The sequence below is a fragment of the Melozone crissalis genome, unplaced genomic scaffold (assembly GCF_028551555.1).
Source record: "Melozone crissalis strain CALT ecotype California unplaced genomic scaffold, PUWL_Pcris_2 ptg000034l_1, whole genome shotgun sequence".
In the NCBI taxonomy this organism is placed as follows: Eukaryota; Metazoa; Chordata; class Aves; order Passeriformes; family Passerellidae; genus Melozone; species Melozone crissalis.
In genome coordinates, this window is record NW_026535812.1 from 11558657 (window position 1) to 11585370 (window position 26714).

Below are 26714 nucleotides of genomic sequence, written 5' to 3' on the forward strand. Positions count from 1 at the left end.
AACGTCCGGCCCCGGCGCGGGAGCCGGCGGCAGAGCGAGGCCAGGGCCGCCCGTGCACCGGGCCCGGCTCCTGCTGCGCTCCCCCTGCGAACAAAGGGCCCGGGCCAACAAAGCGCGGCGGGGCCGGGGAGCAGCGACCGCGCCCTCGCACCTCCGCCCTGCCGGAGCCGGGAGCCGCCGCCGCAGAAACCCAGGCCCGCTCGGCGCCTTGGAAAAGCCTTAACAAGTGTTCGGTTTCAACGTTTCCTTACCGCTTTAAAAAAACTGTTTCAACGAAGCAGAGTTACGTATTCTTACAGAGGACCATATAAATAGAAAGCACTTCTAGGAGCAAAAAAATAAACTCGGCACTAGTTCCATTCAACGCAACGATGCAACATTTGTTAAGTCTTCTCGAGTGCAGCCAGGCACACATCCAAGGCGTGCATTACCCACTTTGCATATTTCTCTAACACAAACGCAGCTTAACGCCACTGAGCAAGCTGAGCAAAAGGTTTATGGGGACACAAACACTATTTATGTGCTTTAGATCCCTGCAGATCATACATATACAAGATCAAACATGATAAACTTCTGTTTTTCTTGCATTACAGACATTAAATGCTCTAGAAAGGCATTTTTAACCCTGTCCCCTTCACTAAAAAAGGAAGGAACATCAAAAAAACAGGTGTTCAGCCTATAAAATCAAGTTCCTAAATGTCAGTCTAAGGAATATTAGCAATATTAGCAAACAAGACCTTTGTATTTATTGCAATGGGGCAGTTTACAACTGAAAATCTTGCATGTGCCTAGGAATTTGCAGATTTTGATTTTAATTTCTTTTCATCCTCTATAAAACACTTCCATGACATGTAACAAGACCTTTCATCAATATTGGCAGTGTTAGGCAAGATACATTCACAAAAGCAACAGAAATATGCAAACTATTGAGTATTCTCTCGGAGCCCCCTCTAAGAGGTACAGCCACAGGCACTAACATGACACACGCCCTGACAGAAGGCACACACTGCCTTCAAAAGGAAGCAAGCCAGAAACAACCAGGTTGGCTGGTTTACTGCACTATTATTAGTTACCACAGCTAAACAAATACTTCAACCCAGCCTCAATAAAGGCACTTGGGCTTCACAGAACTCTTTTTGGTTCACTGGTTTATTTGCTTCTTTGCAAGAAACACTGATGAGCTGAAGTCAGATACTGGAGCTGATTGTGAACATGAAAAATAGCCCCCAAAGGTAGAAACAGAAGGAAGGTCACTGCTGTAGTTTGCATTTGCTTTCAACAGCAAATTGCAGACTAACTCTGTATACACACATCTATACATATATACTCACACACAGTTGAGTTTGAAGGTGGTGGAACAATGACCAACTTGCATGAGTGTAAATAAGCTACTTATGTAACGTTCCAAACCGATGCACTGTCTTTCAGAACTTTCACAAATCCCAAATTTTACCCTAGAATGAAGGCTGCATTGAAAAAACTCCCTTAATTGGGATTTTAGGCACACTAAGGTGTGGGTTGAGCAGCTACACCTGCCCAGCAGTAAGCTCTCGTGTCTCCCTCCAGAATCCATCTGGCGTCCCAGCCCTAGAACACATCTTACTCCCCTGGCCAGTCAGATCCCTCCTAGATGCCATCTCTTTTCCCTTTCACAGTACATCACTTTTCAGTGTTTGCTAGTTTTACTGCTTTCCTGCCAGCCCACAGGTTGCTGTGATAACCTGCACAAACATTAACCCAAAACAGGCTCCCCCTCCACCACCACCCCTTTTCACCTGCTCAACCTGCCCTGACTCCCCTTAAAGCCTTAAACTAACACACTGCCCAACCTCTGGGTCAGAGCACTGCCACATTCCCTGACTCACCTGCAGGACTGTCACACCTCTGTTCCACGAGGGGCTCACACCTTTGTACTCTTTAGCTCAGACCAGAAACAACCCCACAGACTGGCAGGAAATGGTTCTCACCTCTTTCTCTTCAACTGGTGAGCCTCTTGTGCTGTGCCCTGAGCCTGGAAATAGTGGGATTAATTGAAGGATCTTGCTACAGAGATTATGCCAGTAGAAGGTATCAGGCTTTCAGCAACTCAGTATTTTGCTTTTTTTACTTTCTCCTGACAAGAAAGCAAGTCTAAATGCTCTTATTAAAAACAAATGAGAGCAACTGAATTAATTTTACATAAAATTAGCTGTTAGAGTAGAGCAGAAAATACTGCTTAAAAGAAAACAGTACTCAAAAATGTTGGTCAAGCTTTTAAATACAGCTAACTTGATCTTTTTTTTAGCTATGTAACAAAATTCATACAGCTGCTCAGTATTTTCAACTATCTGGAGACTTTTTCATCTGCCTTTTCTCTCAATATACAACAATTAATCTAATAGTAGCAAGATTCCTCCAACAATAGAGGGATTATTATGAGGCATCACTTTTCATGCCACACAGTCCCCACATATTTATTAGGGCTATATGTTATGAATGAACTGCCAAACTGATATGACGTTATCTACTATTAGCACGGTGGGATCTGTGAAGGCAGAATGCCCAGAGATCATTAACACATCTCAACTAATTGCCAAACTTCACATGCCAATGAGCTGCATTGCTGTCCAATCCAAGTACAACATTAAATCTCAACTGAGTAACTTAAAATGATGAAACTGCAAACTAGTTAATATTTGTAATTTTGTATTGTTACCTTTACTATCAAACTCAGCTGAGAGAAAATGTAAAATTGCATATACTTTCCAAACTGATGAAAAAAACCTTGAGACAAAAAAAATTAAATACAAGCAAAAAAGACAGCAGTAAAAGTTAGTATGAGTGAGGTTCTAAAATGGTTTTAATCCCCTTCTGTGCAGCAAAAATTGGGACAGCACAGCACCTGTAAAAATATATCCAAAGCTTATTACAAATCCATTATCAATTAATCGGTACCACTGTTAGATAACATCACACTAAGGACTTCCTGGGAAGATAAATCAATTTTTCTTGTAAAAGATAAGCAAAAGACTTTGATCAGTAATCAAATTTCTTCAAAATGTCAGTTTGTCTGCTCAGTCCTTGGGCAACTTCATGTCACAAGCCGTGGCAAATGCTCTGATCTCCAAAGGGTGGTCCATCATGGGAGGCTTCCAGACACCCCTCTGTTTCAAAGCTTTACTCCCTCCTAGAACCTCTCCACAACAGAACTCACAGATCTGCAGGCCATTTGAAAAGTTCAGCTGGTAAATACACCAAGGCCTTTCCACATCCTTAATTTGTAGTGAAGTTTCTCCTGTAAATTTGAGGCTAGTGAAAGGAAAACAGCTAAAATTCCTGCTCCAAATTAAACAGTGACAGTGGTAAAATGGTTATCCAGAGTGTGTCCTCTAGGATACCACCTGGAGCAAGAGGAATACATAATGTGTTGGGTATCTTCTCTCTCTAGCTGTGCCATGTCCAGTGTGACAACCACCACCACATGAAGGTGAAGCATCAGGCACATGGTGCAGAGTTGCCTCCAGCAGAGTGATCTGAACAGAATCAGGTTCAGCTCCTGTCAGAGCTCTGTCTGGGAGCACTGCAGCACTGCCTGCTCAGCCCAGCTAAACCTCCAGGCTATCAGGAGAACCTAAGTCAAGGAGCCTTCCACAAAAGGGCAGTAGGTGATCAAAGGCAGATGTTGATGAAATTAAACAGTTTAACCTGAGAAGTAAGAACAAAATGCAGAATAGCAGTGACTGAGGCACAAACTTCTGCCCAGAGTGCCAGACTTAAAGCCTTCCTTCTTGGCCTTGAAGAGAGAGAGCCTTCCTGCTAATGAGCATTTTCTTTAGCAGTGACTTTGTGATGGCAGAGCAACATCCCAAGCTGAATACAAGTGTTAAAGCAAAACAATTGTTTCACATATCCTGTAACTGCAGAATCTTACCTTACAGTAGGAGGAGGAGTGCAGGGAATCTCTTTGAAGGACTTAATACTGGAGTCTTGGCACTACAGCCTGGCATATTACTAGATATCAGCAGACACACTTGCTTCTGTGCTTCATTCAAGGATTCACATTAGAGAAGGTTAAGGAGAATTGGAAAGATACCCAGAGAAAAGAAAATTGCCAAGATGTAGCACAGTTTGAAGGGCAGAATGTAACAGAAGAACAAGAAAAATGGCACGTTAAGCTAAGGCTGACAAGTAAATGAGATGGAGGCTGAACACAGCTAGAGGAGATGCTCCAACTCAGGGTACATGGTTGAAGAAAACTAAGGAAATAGTGTCTGATTTGACCTTCTGTGTATCAGCACAAGAAAATGAATTATAGTTCTTCAGCCCTCTTTCAATGATGTTAAATCTGTAAACATTTCTTATCTCCAGTGTCTATGGAATACAAATCACGCACAGCTTGAACTTGATATTATCTGAAATTAAAATGTTTAATCATTTTACATTTTGGAAGCTGATTTACACATAACCCTGAGAAAATGACAATAATTTAGTATTAGAAATAAGCAATTATATAAGAATAATTAACTACACATTTCTTTAATTATATTTTATTTGTTTAAAAAATACAAAAGTAATTTATAGCTTCAAAAATAGACTTTTTACTCCCTTTTAGCTATTAATAATAGGATTTTAAAATGGCCTTGAAGATACTAACAGTACAGATATTTACCAGTTAGAATACCTGGAACTAGTTTTAATGTATCTGTGCTGGCCACTCCAGATAAAATGACTTTTGGTCTTTATAAAATTTTAAAAAATTGAGCTACAAGCTAGCTACAAAGTATCACCTACAAAAATCCCGGATTTTTTTAATGGAGTGTTAAAAGCCTATTTGCTTTTGTATTTCATCTTGATCTAGTGCACAAATAATGTGATCACAGCGCCTAGTGTCAACCAAAAGGTGGTAACAGGCTACTGCCAAACAATGTCTTTGTACACAATTGAATTCCTCACAACCCAGCCCCAACAATCATGCTCTTTCTTGGCAATGCCTAGGGGAGTCAATGTGCCTTTTAGCCTTCCTGGATGATGAACACAAGCAAGATTTTAAAGATCTGAAGGGAGGGGAGCTGCTCAGTGAAAAACCCATCCCAGTTGGAACAGCCCACAGGCAGTACATGGTAGGATTTGAGCAGCTGGGCCACCCAAAGGAGGTCACTGAAGGGACACAAATGCTGCAGCTGGACCACAGCTGCCACAGGGATGATGGGAAGGTTCAGTACAGTAGGGTAAATAATCCAGCAGCAGGGGGGGAACTGAAATACCACACGACTTATAATACACCATCACAAATTTCAGTTATGGTTTTTTACTGTCCTGTTCATGTCAAGATGTTATAAAATATGATTAAACCGTCTTAATTCTTCTAAAATTAAAATACAAATTTCTACCGGTGTGGTGAGTGTTTCATTGCTTGCAGCCATGCATCCATAGCAGGTCTGTATTCCTCTGAATCCTTTTGGGGCTCAAACACTGCTTCTACTTGCCTCAGCTTCTTCAGTTGTTTTTTGTCTGTCCAAAATCCTATAAACAGAAAATTCATTCTCCAGCTCAATGCAAATATGTTATTTTTGAGTTGTTTTAATCTATGAGATCCAAAGCAGAAACACAGTAAGAAATAATGACAACCTTTCTTTTTACTCTACCAGCAACTTTCTCAGAGAGAAGCATATTTTTAATATTGTGAAAATCCTTTCCAGTAGGATCCACTTGTTTGGAATCCTGACAACAGCACATCTGCTTAACTGGGATGGTTTCCAAAGAACAGCTCTGGTACACTGAAGCTCCCTTAGGTTTCATCCACAAAGTGCTTTTGGTTGCAGGTCCTTCTCAATGAAGAAGGGCCACAGAAACCAAGACTTAGCTGCTTTCCTACTGTCTTCAAAATTGTATCAATAGCAAGAAACAGCTGGTGTTACAGATTCCTATCAATTCATGTTATGAAATCATTCTTGTCTATCAAGAGTCTCAACTTTCTTGCACTTTTAATTGCTGAATAAGTCTTATCGAAGCACATAGTTTTTACCTTCATTTACATTATTTACAGATCAAAGCACTTCAACAAAAACATGTTTTGTAGGTGCATATTAAGCAAAACTGTCAACAGTTTGTAGCTTTCAGTCTGGTTAACAATATGAAACAATTCTGTGTGAGTAGAGCTGTTTTTCCTGTTAATAATTAATTTTGTACTTCCATTTCTGTGAGAGCCTCAGAGGATAAAGGCAGTGCTCACAGAGCACAGGACACAGCCTCAGTGGGAGTGACAGAGCTGCAGGTGAGCACGGTGGCTCCCTGGCCACAGGGTCCTTCCCCAGCCAGCACCAGTATGGGAATGGACATGGAATGTCTGAGTCAAGGAAGAGGAGGCAGCAAAGACAGGGTTCACCCTTCTTCTCTAGCAATACATCCTTCTAATGGTACTGTACAGAGAAACATAAACACCGTTTACCTTAGATTCCTACCAAAATGGCTAAAGTAATCCTTTGGGGGGGGTTTACAATTATTTGAAGTTATGCCCGTTTTTGTCTGATCTCTTTTCTATTGTATTTACAACATGCATTATATAGGGGAAAAAGCCTTTTTAATGTCTACGTACCTGAAGCAAGGCCTGCTAGAAAAGCTGCACCAAGACTAGACATTTCTGTGTTTGCAGGTTTTTCTATTTTCTTATTAATTAAATCTGATGTCATCTGCATGACAAAACTATTATTACTGACACCTCCATCAGCTCTACAGGGAGAAGGGAAGAAGTAGTTAAAAAAATGTGTTAAGTGCTTTTTGCCAGCATTTCAGAAAACAACGTTTGGTATTTCACACTTATGTATAAATCTTCCTGTCACTCATGCACAAATGCATTTCCACTTTATGGGTAAATTTAGAGGACAGAACAAGGTGCCAAAAAAAGAAAAAAGAAGTTTATAAACTTGGAGAGGAATGGTAGGCAAACAGGGACACAGGACTCTACCAAAAGCTCTCAAAGTTCTGTCTTTTAAAACTATGCATCATCTTGGCTGAAATATAAGGATTTATTACAGATCCTTTACACCACCACAATATGACAACATCAAACAAACCTTTCATGTGTTCTCAGATCTGGAAAAGTACAGTTCTTCTCAATACCAAATCTTTGTATTAGTTACCTAAATGCCTTCACAGTTGCTTCTTTTTAAGAGGAAGTTCAGAATGAGGATTCCATCTGTTTATTTTCCTGCTTTGAGACCAATTTAATGGGGAAAACGAGAACTTATCAGTGCTGGTCTTTAATCATCTGAGATTTCGAAGTAATTACTCTTGCAAATAAAATAACTCTAACAAAATGCAATCTTTGAAATATCCTAGATAGATTCATTATGCTCCTGTATACTCCAGTACCAGCCATGTATGGAGCTGCTGTTCTATCAAATGTGGTGCAGAGAAGACCTCTAGTGTTTATTGCTATAGAAAGTGCTAGGTAATAAAACTCTTTAGTTATAGGACATGTGGACTAAAGCTGAGGGCTCCTTCTCTGAGCTTTCCTTGATGGTGTTGAGACAAGCAAAGAGAAGTAACAGAAACCTGTTAAGGACTAATCAAAACAATGCCCAGAAATTAGGAAGGAACAAGGAATACAGGAAAACAGCCAAAAAAGAAATTAATAAGTTTATGGGATAAAAGCAACAACAAAAAATCAAAGGTAATTGATAGATGCAAAAGATGTGTGGACATAAGGATGGCAGAGCAGTTTGCAACCCTACTGAGAACCCCACACACATAATGAGTGCATCTCATTATGTTTTAATATTTAATCCACAAGCTAAATTGCTACTGCTTTTAGTTAAGTAATACAGACACTATATAAAACTGCAATTTTATATCCATGAATAAAAAATAACATGATCATACAATTTAAGGTTTATATTGCAAGGTAAATGGAATCAGAATTCTAATGCTCCCTAATTTGTATTTCCATAATTCCCATATTTTAAGAGTTTTTTAAGAGTTTGCACTTTTAATGTGACTTTTCAATTTTTTGATGCAATTTTCTATGTTAAAAAGCTTCCTAAGTAACCAAAGTTCTGGTACTTTTCATCTTTTCATTAAACCCCTAATCCTGGCTGTTTTTTCACCTTTGCCTTCTCTTTCCCAATATGCAATGGAAAGCAGAAACTTTTTTCTCCTCCCACTTCTGTATTCTTGCTTTTTTCCCTCTGAGAGCCTGATTCTGACATGCCTGCCAGTCTGTTCTTCCTTGCAGAGGCACAGGAGGGATGGGAACGCTCACCTCTGCTCCTGACTGCAGTGCCATGCTGACCCCTGGCTGCCTGAGGAAGGAATTTTGTTGCAGAGCTTTCTGAGCCTCAGAGGACTGGAGCTTCTGACAATTGGTGTGCTCAGAGAAGGTCCCTACCAAAATGTGAAATGTGGTCTTCCAGCAATGTTTAATTCAGCTAAATGTGCAAGCATTTGCTAGGGATTACAGCTGCCTCACTAAATTTGATATAGTTCTTCAAAGATTAAAGCAAAACTGATGTCTAAAACTAATCTCTCTCTTTCCCTCACAAATAGAACCAGTTTTAACCAAAGTCTTCAAAAATTGTCTGTGAAAGACCCAGCACAGAAAACGTCAGTATGAAAGAATGATGACAAAGGGTAGAATGACCTTTGTGGTAGGCATTGCTATAAGCACTGTAGTGCTACCTGAAAACATGGATATGCCTTCTTTTTAACTTTTATTTTAATAATTAGAGCAGTTTATTACTCCCCCACGAACAATCACCAATGCCAATAGCTGTGGGTACACTCTACTGCTGCTTAAGTTACATTAACATTTGACTTGGAAATCATCTACTTCTAAATAGCAGAATTTTTACAGTAAGAGAAAATGCATAATGAAGTTCAAACCTGTTTCAAATCAAACTCTCACATATTGAATTTAAAAGTTCTGGGGAACTCACCGAATAGTTCGAAGAGGAATGTGCACCTTCCTCACAATGATATCATAAAGCAGTTTGTTCCTTTAAAAATATTTAGTTGAATTAAGCATTATATATCCTATAAAGTGTTTTCAATATCTACATAGTCAGAAAATAAATGCAAGGCAAGAAAGGCCTCAGTTCTGTTACAATTGCTGCAATAGCTGAAAATTTCTAGAATGCATAAATTAAAAACCCAAACCCACTGAAACTGATGTTTGGTCTTTGTCACTGTTACAAAGGCAAAGTATGGCTAAATCATGGCCCATTCTATAGCAAGTCACTGTAGAAGGTTCATTTTCCCCACTGAAAGTTACTGATAGGCTTCTAGAGATGCAATTGTTGATGTAACAAGTGGCTTAGAGTGAGGAAAGTAGGCCCACAGTGCTAACTGGAGTTTATCCAGTTATTCTGTAAGGGGAATATCTGAAGCCTCCAAGCTGACTTTTTCCAGAAACCATTTCATTTAATGGGAGAAAATCTAAACACAAAGGATCTCTACTTTTTTCCTAGTTATTTGTATGCAGTATTTGAATCAGATAGACGAATTCTTAACATCCTTTTCAAGACACCCATATGTTAGTTCAGAAATTACATCTAGCATCTCATGTTCAGGCTTATAATGCAGAAGGAAAATCCATTAGAAACCAGCTGCAGAAATTCAGAATGCTGTCCTGCTCCAGACATCTTTTCTGAGCTCTTTGCAGGAGATTTTTATGCCCAAAGTGATGCCTCTAAGGCATCAAAAGCAAAGCTGTTGACTACATGGAAGGAATCAATCAGTGCTCCCTAACTGGCCTCAGCACAGTGTGAGCCAGGCTCAATCCATGCTGGGGGATGGCAAAGCAGTGACATACTGATGTGGCATCAGCAGTGACCAGCAGTGATATCTTTAGCCTTCACAGATCTGGAAGCTGCTGTCCATTCACATCTTTTAAAACTTTTAAGAGGCCTATTACTTTGTTTTATAAAACACCAAAATTTCAAACTTTAAACAAAAGCTGATATAAAATTTTCAGCTTCAAGGATACTTTAAACACAGCTGGAGAGGACTACGGTTTCTGACAAAACACTGTCAGGTGAGGAAGGACAAACTTAAAACAGAAAACACTTTCAAAACATGCAAAAACCAACATTATTTAAGAATTTCTATATGGTTACTTAATGACAAAAACTCTAAACTAACAAATATACAAAAATTTATTTGTAAAGTGTTAAAAAAAAGGAAGCAGCTAAAACTCCTTTCCAGTGTAACAGCAGTGTATTGTACAAACTGCAAAAGTCCATGTATTCATTTAACACTGCTGATCTAAATAAAAGCAAAGATAAGAAAACAGAAGCCAGATAATTTAGCAAGCAGTACCTGAAAGCTATAGATTCCAATATAGCTCGAACAAGGTGGTTCCTGTTAGTGGAAGGTTTCAGCCCCATAAAAGAAGCACATAAATATGGGTCATCCCCAGAAACCTGCAGAAAAGATGTCACCATGAATTCAATGAATAATATTTGTAGGCTTTTGTGAAAGAAGTAAAAGAGTAAGAAAAAAATAACTTACGACAATTACAGGCAGCATAGTGGAAGAAGAAAATTGAAAACAATATGTAAGAGCATGTAGTGTTATTTCAGCTTACTCAACAAACAGTTTAAATTGCTTCTTTCAACAGCAAAACATTTAAGTGACTTCTTCCAAATCAAACAAACTAGAAAGGACTAATCCACACAATTTCCCTTTAAAATACATTTAAAGGACACCAATTGCCTAGGACAGGGCACACTTATATTACTGATATTGCTGTTCTCTAACAAGATTTCACACATGTCCCCTCCTGAACTCCTGAAAAAAAGATGAATTGTCTTTCAAAACTAATACTGGAAAGGACAATAATACTTTTTATTGATGTATACTACAGCCCATTATCAGTTACACTGAAGGAAGCTGGGCTGTCTGAAAAATAAATAAAATTCTTTGCTTTGTTCCATTAGCACACAGAACTTAGACAAAGGTAAGGTAAAGATGTTAAGGTTCTTCATAAAAACCCACTAGTGCTGGAAATGATCAAGCTGAGCTTGGTTAACTCAAACTTTCAGCAACACACTGAGATGAGCTCATACCACTGAAGCCAAACAGTTACTAAGACTTCTAAGAGAGAAATCTCTTATACTGAGCTTGATCATCCCCAGGGAAGTGCTACAGTATTATCTTTGCTTTTCATAACACCAGGACTTGCAATCTTGCTAATATTTAGATACTATAAAATATTCTGATGAATTACAAATCTACACCTTGAAAAAAGGCAGAATAAAATAAATTATTTTGTAACAGTGATTAGAAGTATTGTCTCAATGAAAGCTCTGCCCTTCATAGCAGAAAAGCTGTGACACTGGTTTGTGTCTCTGCAGGCGTTGTCTGTGTTACTAGGGGAAAATAATTCAGTCTATCTGTTCATCACTGATTTTCATATTTGGTTTTTCTCAAGGGGAGGAATGGCATTTAACCATTCTGATATGACAATGGCCTCCACATCTTGTGATGAGCAACAGACAATAAGAACCTCAACAGAACAGAATAAATACCGTGATGAGATGTAAATTATTACCTTTAAAATGTAAAAAATAATTTTTAATTGGGTTATTAAAATATAATCTTGATTTTATTAATAATACTTTTACCTGCAAACCTGGAATGAAACAAACACCTTGAGAATCAGCAATACTCTGTGCCATTTCTGCTGTTTCATCTACATTGGTGAAAAGTTCTGTAAAGATACACAGGTGGTAGGATGTTATTATTTCCTTCAATTTCTTCATTTTGTTTCACTAAGAAAAAACATCTAGAGTCAGACTACTCCTTTTAAATGTTTTCAAACTACATGTTTTAAGGGAGACAACGTCTTCTCTATTTCATGTCCACCAGTCACATCAATAATCCGAAACTCAGATTATTGAATCCCAAATTCAGATGAAGACTAAACTCAAAAGGATCCTCTCCTATCTGCTGTGCTGTAGCCTTTTTATCTTCAAGACATAAATGGGAATTAAGAATGATAATGGCACCTAAGAGTGCTAAAACCTTAGATTCATAGAACATATTTTCCACCCCCCATGTTGTTACTGTCAGTCCAACCACCTAAACTACAGAGAAAGTCCTTAATACCCATATTTTATCAGCACTCTTAGTATCTTTACAAGTGACACATGAGGTAATACATCACCTCTTATCACAATAATGCCTCTTGGATAAACACTGCTTTTATTCTCTGTCCAGCCAGATGACTCCTTTCATAACTCTACAGACATTTCTTTTTAGCTTGTTCTTCACCCACATGAAACTCTTGTACTAACAACCCTCTTCCACAGTTTTAAGAAATTATGTCCTTATGTGGCCACATAACATGATTTTACAGAAAATTAGAGGTCTTCTGTACATGAGAGATACTGCTTTTTCTTGTCTAAAAAACGTGAATTTTCCTATTAAAGGTAAATTAGTTTAATCTAGCTCAACTTACCTTTGAAAAGCCCATCTTGGTAATTTATCAGGAGTTTCAATTTACCTTTGTAACCTTTATGAATTTGTGGGAAAACTATAGATTCTACTGTGCTCAGACTAATAAATCTAAGTCACATTTTTTTCTTCTTGATGTCTTTGCTATTATTGAATTATACACATAGTACCTCTATGCCAGGACAGAAAATCAAAAATTAACTAAGACTGACTTCATGCTGAAATTCCACAAACTACTACTTCTTAAAAATTCTTAGAAGTTATAGGATTCCACTAAACGAAGTCTACTAAATTAAGTTTGCCTTGCTGCAGAAATTACTATTTCCAAACCTTTACCACTATTGTGTCTCATCTTCATCCATGTTGGGCCTCACCACCCTTATTGAGGCCATTAGCTTACCTTGTGTTTTGGCCCAATTCCTTCTGTAGAGCTAAAGTTTTTCCATTCTCTAAAGCTGATAAAAGTTTCTGAATTCTGCTTCTCTGCAACAATATTTTCAGAAAATAAAGGCCTTACTTGTTACAGAGTTTAAAGCAGCCTGCCTTTCATTTATCCCATCTCAAACTTCCCCCCCTTTTTTTTCCTACAGTAGCAACTGTAGGTCATGATCATTTTTCTACTGACTAGCTAAAAATCCTTTATACTTCTGCATATACCAATAATATCCATTTTAAGTACAGATAAGTTCCATATGGATAATTACCCATTTTAATTATGGAATCTGAAATAGCAAGCTTATATATATGTAGCACTGACACTGGAGTCTGCAGCACTGAACTGTGTACTGAACTGAGTCACTTCCTCCAAAGCCTAGTGGCTTTACTCTCTAGGCTTAGTCAAACATTGGATGAAGATGTGAGGACCAATCTGAGTCACACTTAACCCTTAGGGGCACATACCAGAGCACATAGATGTACACATGCATCTAAAGCTTCAAGAAATGTGGAATCTTGTGGTGAGGAAAACCCTTCCCAGACAGTCCAAAGTTTGAGACATTAATCACTTATTTCTCATCCTAGTAAAAAATACCCTGTTTCTAAGTAAGTCAAGTAAATTTTGAAGCTTGAATTAGAATACTGAGAACAGTTGTTCTATAAACAATCAGTAAGTTTGAACATCACCTACTACAGAGCTAGTATTTTCATAGTCTGTCATTAAACTGGAATGCAAAACCTTTCATTACAAAATAGTAACAGCCAAAAGGCACATTACTTCCACATGAAGCAACAGTTACTTGCAAAGTTCTTCATGTTATTTTCATATAAATCAAACCTGTTATTAGCTATGAGATGTACAGCTCAAGCCCTCTCAAAAGCAATGAGGAGTAAAATGTTTCAGGAAAATAAAAGCCTAGTTAGGTAGGATGGTCTGAGGTAGAGACTGAAGATGATTGTGCAAACCCAAGTCCCTGCAGCAAACACCCTCAGCAGACTGCTTACTAAAAAGACTGTGCATTTCTGCTGTCCAAAGCATGAAGATTACTTCCTTCTCTTATGAATAATAAATCAAATCCAGTAACACAACTATGAACCCATAAAACAGCTTCTTTAGCAGTTATAAATGTCACCCTCTATAAAATGACAGAAGTTACCTATATCCAGAGCCCATTTTATGGCAGTGCCAACGTCTGATATGGAGCCTTCAGTTAAATAAACAACTTCTTCCCCAATCTTCCAACCGATCAGTGGATAAAGACCTTCATTATTTTCCAGGAAACAAAACATTCAGTTAAAATAAATGTTTCTAGATAAACATATACAAACATTCCTCACAATAAACCCACCTAGAAAATGCCAATTTCTTTGTAGAATTCAAACTAAAGAAGTCACTGGTAGAGGTTAAATATACTGTTTAAAACTTTAGTGATGGGATAACAAGAGAACAGAGTAACAGGTTGTTAGACCAAAGTTAACTTAAAAAACTGCTATCAAATTACCAAAAAACACCTTTAAACTGAAGATCTATCTGTGCCTTTTATTTTTTATATAAGAAATTGTGCATACCTAAAAATTTATCAGTGTTTTTCTATTTAAGTCCATCCAACTTTCCCCAAGGGTTTCTAAAAAGGAAGAGTGTTCTCCCCCAAAAGATAAAGCATGAGGGCTTGTCTCTCAGATGGGAAACACAAAACTGAAACAGACATATACACACAAAAAAAGTAACACAAACTTGGAGCACAGATCTTATTCACAGAAGAGGATGAAAGTGATGTACTTTTTAATTCCCTGTTTAATATGCAATGCTTCCTCAAACAGAAAGCAAAAAAGAAAACAAGTTTCACCTGCACTTCAGCTAGAGAATTGGCTTTTCAGATCACTAGATAAGAACCCCAGTAGTCAGTGGTCACTGCAACAACCTCACCCAATCAGGCACAGTAACTGTTGGAGTAAAGTAAGTGCCCATACTTAATGGAGACCTGCTGAGGACTCAGAGATCATGGAAAATGCAACAAAGGTAAACAAGTTCCATTGTACCTCTACAAGGACCAGAAAAGCACCACAAGGATCTAGGGGCTCTCTCTGCTTTCTCAAAGTGACATTGCTGATATTTGTGTTCCTCACAGAATCATCTCCAGCTTGCTTGCCTGTGTCCAAATGAGTTGTGTGGGAGTCCCAGTGCAATTGCAGGAACTTTTGTTAGTACTGGGGCACTCAGGTGCTCCCCAATATAAAACAATTAGCAGCACTGATTAAAGTCTGTATTTGTCTCTTGAAAGGGGAATGTGTATATATATATATATATATATATATATATATATATATATATATATATATATATATAAAAAACTGCAGATCATCCTGGTGCAGGTGTCCTTTGAAATCTTTATTTTTTACTAAAAGTAAAGCCACAAAGAAAAAAGCCCAAAAAATTAATTGAGCTGAAGATCCTAAAGAAAAGCAGCTAATTAGGGACAGAGACATCCATCCATCATGTGGCCTCCCTAAAGATGCTCTACCAGAGTCTCTAGCAGGGTAACATAACCCTACCTCTAGGGAAGGGATCCCCATGACACTTGGCATGACCAGAGGTATTAAGAACCCTCAGACTACCAGAGGGAGCTTTAAACCTATACAACATGATTCCATCACTGAATTGTGAGACAGGCTGGCCTTGAAGGAACTACTTTATTTTTCTTTTATTTTGAACTGTTTTATGTAGGAGCTAAATGTAGACCAGGAACTAGAACAGCAGCTAATGAATAGCTTGCACAAGGATGCTGCAGGGATTCATCTTGCAGTCTTAAATACATATGTCAGCTTTAAAGATTGAACACATTACATTTCATGCCTAGGGCACTGAGAAAGGCAGGCACTTAGCTTGTCCCACTAACCATACCCCACAACAGCCAGAGAACTTAGGGAAAATAATTTTAACAGAAGTAACAGCCTAAAGCAGTAAAAGTTTCACAGCACTGCCTTAGATGTTAACTCCTATCAGAATACAACAGCTAAATCAAAAAGCTTAACAGCAAGTTTTTTGCTATTACATTTTAACAGACTACATATGTATTATTTCCTAAGTACAAATATCATAATAATGACATAATTAATTAGCATAAAAAGCATTTGCATTCAAAGGGAATTCAATGCCTATGCTATTCAGTTCTGACACATCTCATGTATTTGCCAAGGTCCTTCAAGGCTTGAGCTGGTAAAATTCTCTTTATCACACTGCTGTCCTCCTCCCCAGCCTCACTCCATTTTAAGCAGTAGACATCCTGAAATTAGTAACTCTTTAAAAATATGACAGACAGAGAGAGACTGTGTAGGCAAATTTACTTCAGGGTCATCTTCAGTGTTTGCTCTCCTGACAAATAGCTATCTCTGACAAATTACTTGACAGACCACAGATGTTCAGAATGACAGAGTTTTAAACACTAGAAACACACTGAGGAGCCCATTTTAAAAGAAAACTTATAACTTCTAATCCTGCATTAGCTCATTGCATGTGCTTCCATGCTTAAGGCTCAAGGGGAGGAACTTGCAATGACTCACTGCAACACTGTGATGTGAGAAGCCAGACTACCAATCCCTTTTTTCTCCTATCCTGTACAATACTGCTATGAAGAACAGGTGAAGGAAAAAAAGCCAGGAGGGATGCAGGTAGCAGATATAATTACTAATGATGCTAATTAAGTTCTCTTCCTGAGAAGCTTACTTGAGGATAACCAAAATTTACATTGCTAATTCAATCTTTCCATAGTCTTCTCTTCTGAAAGAACTCCCAAGCTGGTTTTGAACACTTATAGACTGAAGGAAAAGCACAGCCCTGTTCTATTCTTTTGTGTGTCCTCAGCAGTAGCAGCTACCAAGGAACAGCTGAAAGAATAAAATCCCCTGAAACCAAAACTTCAGTCTTACTTCCCCGTGCTGCAAAGAGATGCTCTCCAGTATTGACATTCCAGAAGCCACCTGTTCCCATTGTCAGTTTAACATCTCCTGGGTGAAAGCAGCATTCTCCAAACATGGCTGACTGCTGATCAGCTACCTGTCAATCCAACAAAAACAACGGGACAAGTTAGCTACCCACCACCAACCTGCAATGCTGGGTTTGAAAACATCTCTGCAAACACTTTGGAGTTCTGAATGCAAGTGACCACTCAGGAACTGAGCACTCAGAGAGGACTCATTTACAATTTCTTAAGCATTTGCAGGCCATTAGAACAGTCAGTTTTATCACTGGCATTAAATTACACCAAGTTTCACAGTGTGAAGTATCTGTACGACTCCTTGCAACACTGAAAAACATTATGGAAACAAAAAAAGTATTTTGTGGTTTAATATTTAACAAGGATAAACGAGGCAGTTGCAATCCCAAGGAGCAGAACAGGGTAGCTTGGCCTGAATTCCTTTTTCTCCAAATAGAAAGTTGAAGTATTGAGGTCTTGCCTTCTTTTCTCCTTGATACCCCTCCTGTACCAAATTATTCCGTGCTCCATTTTTCAACCATGATTATGGTTATTAAATATTTTTACTTATGTTTTTGCATTGGTGAAACAGTAAATTTACAGCTAGATTTAGTGCACAGTCCTTTAAAACAAAACAAATTCATGTTAGCTAGGGGACATTTTTTTCATTTAGCTCAATTCAAGCAGATTTTGCTCCAAATCATCACTTTAGGTTTTCTTATCCAAATTCTAACTACTGAGGAAAGAACATGTTTTTTGCCATTAATTTTTAGCAAAAAATAAAAAAGGCATAGAAGGTACCACAAGTGGATCTATTAGCAAATACTCCTACAGTAGTTTGGTCTCAGTGAAGTCAAGCCAGAATGGACTCTTGCATAACTTTACACAGAACAACTGATTTTAAGCCAGATACACACATTACCAGAGCTTAGAGTCCTACATTCAGAATTTAATCATTTGGCCCCACAACCTTAGTGGACCTCAACCTCCAGAAATCCCTTTTTGTTCCTTTCTCCTCCTTCTCCCTAAGGTTGTAGACTGGGTTTTTGGAGAAAAATTCAACCATCAATTCTATTGTAGCTAAATTATAGAGAATCAATAGAGAATGTTAATGAAAGAAGCAAGTACTAAATCAAAGCCAAATAAACAGAATATAAACACACAGATGTAAGAAAATATTTTTACTTACCACTGCCATTATTGGAATAGGTACCCCAAATATTTCAGAGTCAGTTGATCCAAAGTTGAAGCTTAAAACAAATTACATTAAAATGACCTTTTTGTAAAAATGAAATCTAGGTACAAACAGCTTGGGTCTGGGTCACACCTAAAAGGTAATGCTACTGACTTATTTTAAGGAAAACATTAAAACTATCACTTTAAGAAACACAGTAAAAAAGTTTTGGACTTCATATACTTATAAGGTATAACTACATGTAAAAATATTTTTTGTGTACGTGTGTATTATTTGGCCTGTGCAGAATATTTAGTATTTAATAATTAATCATAACTAATTTAGCAATTAATTTAACAGTTATGATATTCTTTTAATTGTGTCTTCATAGTTACCTTGTGTCTCTCACTGGTGGATAAATAGACACTGGAATTGAAAGTAGATTACATAAAGTGGGATTCCAACATTTCTGAAATGAAATGGAAAAAGTAAAAACATTAGGAAGCATCTGAGAAGCACAATAAATACCAGAGACGTTCTTTGGGACAGCACATACCGTAAAGGGCTCAAAAATGCCTGTGGAACTGGCATTTGAGTAATCTGTAGCATACACAGAACCTAGCATGAAAACAGAGAACAAAGAAAGATTTTTAGACATCCAAATACTTAAGATATTTCATGGGAGTCAATGAGATATTTGACTCCCATGAAATATAAATCAAGTGTGAATGATTAAAATCACAGTGATACAATGAGCACAGAGATTTTACCTGCTGCTCACTACACTGTGCACACATTAATAACCTTGTTTCCTCTCATGAACCTCTCTAAAACAGCCAACAGCACCACACCAACTGCATGACAGTCATAATGTGACTCAGGCATTAGTACTCAGAATAGAAACTTGTTATTCTTCCACATTTTTAACAATTCTTTGTTCTTCTGCTTTCACAGGTACTTTTCTTCAATCAACACCAATTAGCTCTGTTAGTCCTCTTTAAATCTTATACTCTTAGAAGGTTGATTACACTGAATAAATATTTCCCTTCCAACAGGCCCAAAGAATAATTTATTCAGAAGCTCTTTTAGTAACAGGAAATACATTACAATTTTTATTGAACATACAAAAGCACAAATTGCAAAAAAAGTATCTGAATTCTAGGATATATAAATGACAAATAATGAACATAATTTCTTAGATTCCAGTGTGTTTTACTGATATTTAAGAGGAACTGTAATGTTCACCTTTAGTCAATCTATACAGTAACCACGTGTCAACCGTTCCAAAGCAGCAGTTGTTTTTTCTGGCAGCTTCTTCAGCCTGGGAAAAAATATATGATAAAAAGTTACAACTGGGTATAATAAGAGAAGAATATTTATTGATTTCTTTTATTATTTTCTTCATGATAAATCAGAAGGTCCTCAGAAAATAAGTCTCTGATTGTAAACTCTTCTTCTAAAAAGACTGAGTTGGCTATTTAACTAAAATTATCCTACAAGTTCATGCTCCTAACAGAAAATAAGAACACTTTTTTACAGCGGTTTCTAAGGAAATAAAAGCAATTGATCTTCCACTGAAGGGGCATCATAGCCTTATGAAAAGAAACTTACAGTTACAATTGTAACAGTGGTGAAACAGTGGTAGATAAAGAAAACAAGGTCCTGCATGGTGAGTATTAGAGCAATGAATATAGCAACACATAGATCAGGACTCATTAGTGCACTAGGTTAATCCAGCACAACTTATTTCACATGCATTTTCCAATTCACCAAAATGCAAAATGAATTGTGCGGTACGGTGTTATTTGTGAAACTGCAAAACATTCTGGAATAATGCAGAGTGGAAAGGGAAGAGGTCTCACTGAAAATAAGTAAAACCATCATGCAAAACCAGAGGGCAAACAGCTTTAAAACGAAGTACAATCACTAACTGTATAAATGTATCAAGTGAAATAAGATGATTTTATTATGTTGCTTATGTATGAAGAAAGCTTTTTACTACTATGCATTTCCAGAGTGAGAGGGAAAATCTGTACAAATGTAAGTTACTATTTAGGTGGACAGGCTTTGAACATTAACAAAGAAAAAATCCTTTCTGGTTCTTCTGAGAAGAACGAGCAAGACGAAACTGAAGCAATTACAGCCAATAGTCACAGAGTCATGGAATGGCCTGGACTGGAGGGGACCTTAAAGGGTTCCAACTCCACAGCCATGAGCAGGGACATGTTACACTAAACCAGGTCACTCAAAGCCCATCCAGCCTGGCCCTGAACACCTCATACTTGCAAGCCATTAAGAAATCTATTGCTTTTCCCTTTCCAGCTTACCTCATGTATGTTTTTAAAAACCCATGACAACTTCATAGAAGCTTGATGTGTTGAAAAAGTAAGAAAACTGGGTGCCAAAAATCGATCATTCCCAGTCAAGAAATGAAGTGCTGTAAAAATAACATGGATTACCTGTTTCAAAAGAAAACAGTTACTCAATTTTTAATCTTGCCATCTAAAGGTTACTGATCGATTACCTTTAAAGGATGACAACACAGATGAAAGCCACTGATATTACATTCAGAAAGCTAAAACTCCTTTAGAGGATCCCTGAGCAGGATTATGTAAGGATGTTCATATCAACAGACAGCCTTCCTGCAACACACACCACAGGAAAGAGCAGCTGCTCTAAGCAAGGCTGCTTGAGCACCTTCTGCTGGAGCACTGACAGCCACTGCTCTGCACTGCCAACACTGGTCACCTCTGTGAGCACAATGCATGATGTGGCTGGCAGCATTACACACTGTTATTCCAGGGCAAGTTCTCTTACAGCTGACAGGCTCAATCATGACTTAAGAGATTTACCAAAATTTAATGATTAATCAAGTTTTCACAAAAGAAGTAACTGGCAAACCCTATAATTTAATTTCTTATGGTGACTGCGCTGGTTAGCTTCCATTTAAGAGGAAAACTAACTTCTGGTTTTGGACTCGGCACAAATCTTTCTCTTCTAAAGGTATGAAGCACAAGCCACAAACTGCATTAAATGTATCTCCTATAGATAATCAGAGCAAAGGGTACATGAAAAAAACAAGCCAAGAAACCAAATGCCCAAACCACTTCCAATCCAGACCTAACTACATCCACAATCCATGCAGTAGTGGTGTCAACATGCCACGTTTTAATATAACGGACTAAAAAGTAACAAAATGAGCCTTAGACCCATAGGTATCTTTTTCCATAATAATTACTTTAGGCTACCAGTACTGCACTTTATTTCTTGGAACTATCTTCTGTGCTAATATTACTCAGTGAAATGTTCATTGCTCAGTTAAATGATGGCTACAGCACATCACATCACCATGTGAACAGGACACTTGCAGTATTCCATATAGTGCCCTTACTTGTCATAAGAGTTAAACAGATGTAATATATCCAAGCAGTATCTAGATTAATGCAGTTTTACCTTCAGCAGCAGGGAGTTATTCCAGGAATTCACAAGTTCAGCACTTCTTAAGTCTTGCCAACTTATGAAATTATGAAAAGGTCTCCCTGTCCTCCTGAAAAACAGTATTTGAACAATTAAAGCCAGAGAACACAAATTGCCCAAAACATTCAACATTATGCACCATTTCCAATCAGGACAATAAACACTAGGTTAGATCATATAATAACTGCATATCCTCCTGGTGGATTTGAGGAATTATTAAATGAGCACACAGACATTTGGAGTGTCAGACTTCTCACCAGAATTAAAAATACATGTGTATTCATCTCTTCCAATGCATAAAGAACAAAAAGGCTACACAGTCACGATCTGTTCTGAACAGCTCTAAGGTGTGGCTGTGCAAGCACAAGAGAACATGAGTGACTTGACAAGTTTTACTTTTGAGTTCAACACATCTACAGCCTGCTGCCATCTGGTCTATGAATACAAATTCATTTTAAAGAATACACAACATACATACTTGTGCCATGTGATGAAAGTTCCTCTCTGGGTGGAGATGCCAAGACCAGCAATTTGCCTCATGTGAAGTCCTGCAGCTAAAAACCAAAAATAAGTTACAATCACAAAAAAAGTATTTATTTGGAGAAGCAAAGAAAAATATTACTTCTTCAGTATAACTATAAAACCTATGGAATACTTAGGAAAGTAATTTATGAGAAAAAAGTTTATGAGAAGAGAATATAAATTGCTAAAAAATCGTTCAACTAAGTGTTAAGGGCAGTGAAACGTTAGAGAGCTCTGAGTCAGACAATTGATTCCAAAGCAGATAAACAAACCTACGTATTTTGCAAAAGCAGTTGTGGCACACAGACCCTTTCCACCCTCTGAAAGGCCTGCTGATACTTTATATGAACAATCCCAGAGACAGGCAGGCAGATTACACATGTCCACATTATCAATTAAAATGTGTATTTCACATGGATGAATGTGAACAAAAGCCCCAATTAAAGTACCTTTACAGACTTAGGGAAAGAATTTCTATAAGAAACAAAACTAGATTGATCCTGCAGGCTGTAAGTAAATAAATATGAATACATCACAACTTTTTGCATCACTCTGATGACATGTCTCACTTTAAATATTTCTTAAGCAACGTTTAAAAAATTCCTAAGAAAGAACTTGCTTAAGTCAGGTACCACTGAATGCAACAAAGTCTACTTTAAAGTCAGAAGTACAAAAATGTACACACCAATTTTGCTGTAAACCTTACCTTCAAATAACTGTTACAGAACTTTTTTTTTAATATAAGTATAAATAATTGAATATGTCCATAGCTATTTTCAAAGCAACTCTGGTCAGCTTGCTAATTACCTCCAGCCATACTTACAGAAGCAAAATTACATCAAGAAAATACACATGAAAAAATTTCCACTTAAATGACAGACTACCCACCCTGTCCTAAGTACTGTTACTCTGAAGGGCTCTCAATCCAGCTCCTTGAACAAATCCCAGGTTAAGTAGGTCCTGCTCATTTGTGTTCTCATGTTAATTTTCACATGCAAAGTCGCTCATTTGTGTGAGCATGTACTGCAGACTCTATACCCAGCACCCTCTCAATTACAGAAGGGGTTTCACAGAGAAAGGGCACATCTGTGCTGCCCAACTCTACCTGTGCTTCTGCACCTGCCCTTACACTGGCTCCTCGCATTCCTGCCAGCAGTGCTATCAGTTCTTCAATCAGATGGGAATTAAACCAGTGCTTTCACAAGGCAACCTGCTCCACCTGCCTGCACAAGTGCTGCTGGTAGCAGGAGGGTACAGGAGGGGGACCTGGGAGTGGGTGGCCTGAGAACAGCACTATTTCTTTGTCAGGCAAAGGCAGAGCTTTCAAGCACTTTCACAGCTCACTCAGGACTGCTGGCATGTGTTACTCCTTCCCATCTCCACAATCTGCACGGTCCCACCACTTTCCCTGTGTCAGCTATCATACTCTCCAGACACCCACGTAAGTGGAGCTAACTTCCATTACAGACAAAAACAAACCTAAAGACAAACATGAGTATTTTTCAGTTAAGCTGCCTTTTGGATGGAGTGGCACAGTAAGAGACAGAGTTGAGACCATGCAGCCAGAAGTTTCCACCATCAGGTGGTACTGAACTGCAGCAGCTCATCCACCCGTGCATGGAATCACATATAGCTCCACAAGCTCTGCAAACCCAAGTGTCACTGTGCTCCTTCTGCTTCCAGACACTCATTCCTGCCCCTGCTACCACACCCTCCCTTGCGTCAGCACAAACACTGCTGAAGCTCTGCTGGCGTAAACAACCCGACAGTGATTCCACTCAGGAAGCTGCCCTGCTCTAGGAGACCTCTGGAAAAAAAGGGGTGGCACTGTTTCTTTTGACAGCACTGAGTTATGCTTACTTACACACCCATTTAAAAATGACTTGCCAACAATGGGTGCAGCTTGGCCACAAGGAAATCTTCCCTTTTTAAAACTAGCTGAAAAGTCTTGCTTCCTGACTTGTCCCACAGAATGGAAATGAAGGAAGACAGGAAGGTCTTTGGGGGTTGAGGTGGCATTGCTGTTCTTGTGACCAAATAGTTGTGGCTGCTGACAGAACAAACCAAGAGCCCAAAATAATCAGCTTCAGTTTACACCTGGTGATATTTACTTTCCCTGTTCCTTAGGCAGCCTTCCAAAGGAAGGGACAAGCAGTTTTGCCATGAGCCAAGTCTGAAGGCAGAGCAACACTGGAGACCAAGCAAGAGGGGCTGAACAGGAGGAACTGAATGACTTGAATGAAAGAGTGCAATGTGCACACACAGGCCAAGGAGGCTGGGGCACTGTGGGAAGGCAACCTGCCAGCTGACAGGCTCACAGCATCAACATGGCACAGGTGATCCAGGATGGATGGCAGAACACTGGAGTAGATTAACACAAAAGCTGTGAGAGTTGTACAGAGCAAGAGCTAGGTTAGAGCAGCATCCAGAAAAGCAGGGGGAAAAACCCATCAGAGGTTTGTCAGAAAAAGGAGTTGTATGTATTTAGTGTGTGGAGCACTAGGAAATTGTAGGCTAAAGTACAAATTAAAAAGAACAGTGATACAGGATAGGACAGTAAGAATCACTTAAAGTTTGAATGGGAAAAGGAGGAATATCAGGTTGCAATCGAGTGAGCCCAGCTCTGCAGCATCCTGCATTCATTCTCACTCACACATACAAAGTGGTGGTAGAACAATGAGGCACTGGAAGGGGAACAAGCCAGCTCTCTGTTCCTGCACAGAGGCATCTGGAGGAACAGACACTGGGGAAGGATGCATATACAAAAAGCTGGAGCCACAAAGTGCTGGCACTGATGCATAAATCAAGTATTCACATTGCTTCTACTTCAATTCTAATCTGGCCCCAATGAAAGGAAAAAGGTAATTGAAGAACCCTAATTTACATAATGATTGAATAGGCCTTAAAGCATGTTATAGTCCTGTGCCCAGTGATGATTTTCAGTACCAGCTAAAAATAGTTTTATTATCCAAGTAACTAAATTTATTAATTTTTATAAATAAATAATTTCTCAAATTTAAGCCCTTACCTTGTACAGCCTCTTTTATTACACCAATAAATTGACTCCATAGCACTTCAGGATCTAATTCAACCCATCCAGGACGAGGATAAAGTGATTCTACCTGTTTGGGAAACACAAACAGCTTTATTATGATCCCTAGAAATCAGCAAACACATTTGGCTTTAGGTTGTTTTGTTTTGTTCTTCATTTTGTGAATCTCCTATAAGAGTAGAAACAACAGTGTACTTTTAAAACATTGTTCAACATGGGTGTGTGATCTCCAGAAGACCTCCTCTGTTCCGGGGCAATAAAGAAGCTCAAACCCCTTGAAATAAGGAAGTCCCAACCTCTTGGAAAAAAGGAAGCTGTAAAACCCCTTCCAGAGCTGCAAAAAGGAAAGCAGGTGTCTCAGAAAGCCGTTTCTGCTGCATTGCTTAATTCTGACGTCGGTGCCTCTGAGCTTCTCAGTGGCAGCACAGCAGAGCAGGGATCACCTGTCAGAGGAGCTTCCAGCACCAGGGAGGGTCAGCTCCACCGAGAGCACCCCCTTCCATCTCCGAAATCCATCAGACTTCTTACACTTCTCGCTGCGAGATCTTCATTGCAATAGGTAACAGTAAAAAAGTTAATTCTGGAGATTGCCCTGATCCTAAAATCACAAGCACTACTAACCAAAAACAGCCTGAAATTTACGTTCTAAACTTCACATAGACACTTCACATAGCGCGGTTACATGATGGGACGCGTGCAAACGTAAATCCTATGCAAATCTCAGCTATGCCCTAGTAACAAAAGTGGTTTTGTTCAGACAGATTAGTCGATGAGCGACCGAAGGTAAGGTAACCGGGAAGGGGGGGAGGGGGTGAGCGCCGAAGTAACGGGGTGAGAGCTACGGCGGTCCCGGGGGGTCGGGGTTTGTGGGTTTCCTTTCACCCCTCGGGAGGCGGAGCCGCTCCTGTCCGCCCTGCCCCGGGGGATGCCCGCGCACCGGGACCAGCCGAGCTGGCGGAGAGCCTGCGAACGCCGAGCCCCGACGGGCACCCCCCGCAGGTCGGAAGCGTTCGGGGCACAGCGAGCGCGCTCGGCCCCTCCCGGCTCCCGAGACAGGTGCTGCCCCCAGCTGCTCCCGCCGTTCGGCCCCGCTCCGGACCGGGGCGCACCCCGCAACCCGCCCGCACTCACCTTCCTGTGGCTGGAACCCCTGACGGCGGCCGCCCGGTCGTAGACGTGGCACTTCACCACCGTGCTGCCCACGTCCACCCCCAGCACGTACCGCGCCGCGGCGGCCCCGCTGTCGGGCTGCCCGCACGGCATCGCCCGGCGCGGCCCGGCGCGGAGCGCGGAGTGAGGGCGGCCGAGCGGCCGCGCCCGCCACAGGCGGCCGGGGGCGGGCGCTGTGCGGCCTATGGGCGCGGGCAGGCAGCGGGGCCGCCGCGCGGGCAGGTGGCGCCGCCGGGGGCGGCCGGGCAGGCCGCGGCCTGGGAGCAGCGCGGGCGGTGCGGCCCCGCCCGCCGCGCCCTCACCGGCCAGGGGGGGCCGGGCCTCGGCCCCGGAATCCCACAGACACACCAAGAACACGAAAGCGGAGCCTCGCGTTTAGTCTGTGCAGTCTCTACAAAAATCTGCCACATGCACGCAAAAAAGGGCTTTTAGTTAAACACCAAGTGTTACGGGCTTTGCCAAATTCAGCCCCGAGCGC

At 39.7% G+C, this 26714-nt stretch overlaps 1 protein-coding gene across 1 annotated transcript; it reads right to left on the reverse strand.

Moving 5' to 3' along the window:
* Positions 1–4434: 4434 nt before the first annotated feature.
* GK5 (glycerol kinase 5) lies at positions 4435–26329 on the reverse strand. The gene is made up of 16 exons (XM_054282287.1): positions 26198–26329; positions 25043–25136; positions 21971–22046; positions 21469–21562; positions 20343–20474; positions 19261–19336; positions 18572–18633; positions 18411–18484; positions 18031–18091; positions 16795–16921; positions 14025–14129; positions 11601–11686; positions 10294–10397; positions 8913–8972; positions 6575–6708; positions 4435–5502 (listed from the first exon to the last, which is right to left on the reverse strand). The coding sequence occupies exons 1-16, from the start codon at positions 26327–26329 to the stop codon at positions 5366–5368; spliced, it is 1554 nt and encodes a 517-aa protein (XP_054138262.1). The 3' UTR covers positions 4435–5365.
* Positions 26330–26714: the final 385 nt, after the last annotated feature.

Excerpts from the sequence above, each read along its gene's own strand:
- GK5 (XM_054282287.1), bottom strand. The coding sequence starts at position 26,329 with ATGCCGTGCGGGCAGCCCGACAGCGGGGCCGCCGCGGCGCGGTACGTG. Across the intron at positions 25,137-26,197 it reads GGGGTTCCAGCCACAGGAAG|GTAGAATCACTTTATCCTCG; the intron begins GTGAGTGCGGGC and ends TTTCCCAAACAG. Across the intron at positions 8,973-10,293 it reads TTGGAATCTATAGCTTTCAG|GAACAAACTGCTTTATGATA; the intron begins GTACTGCTTGCT and ends ATATTTTTAAAG.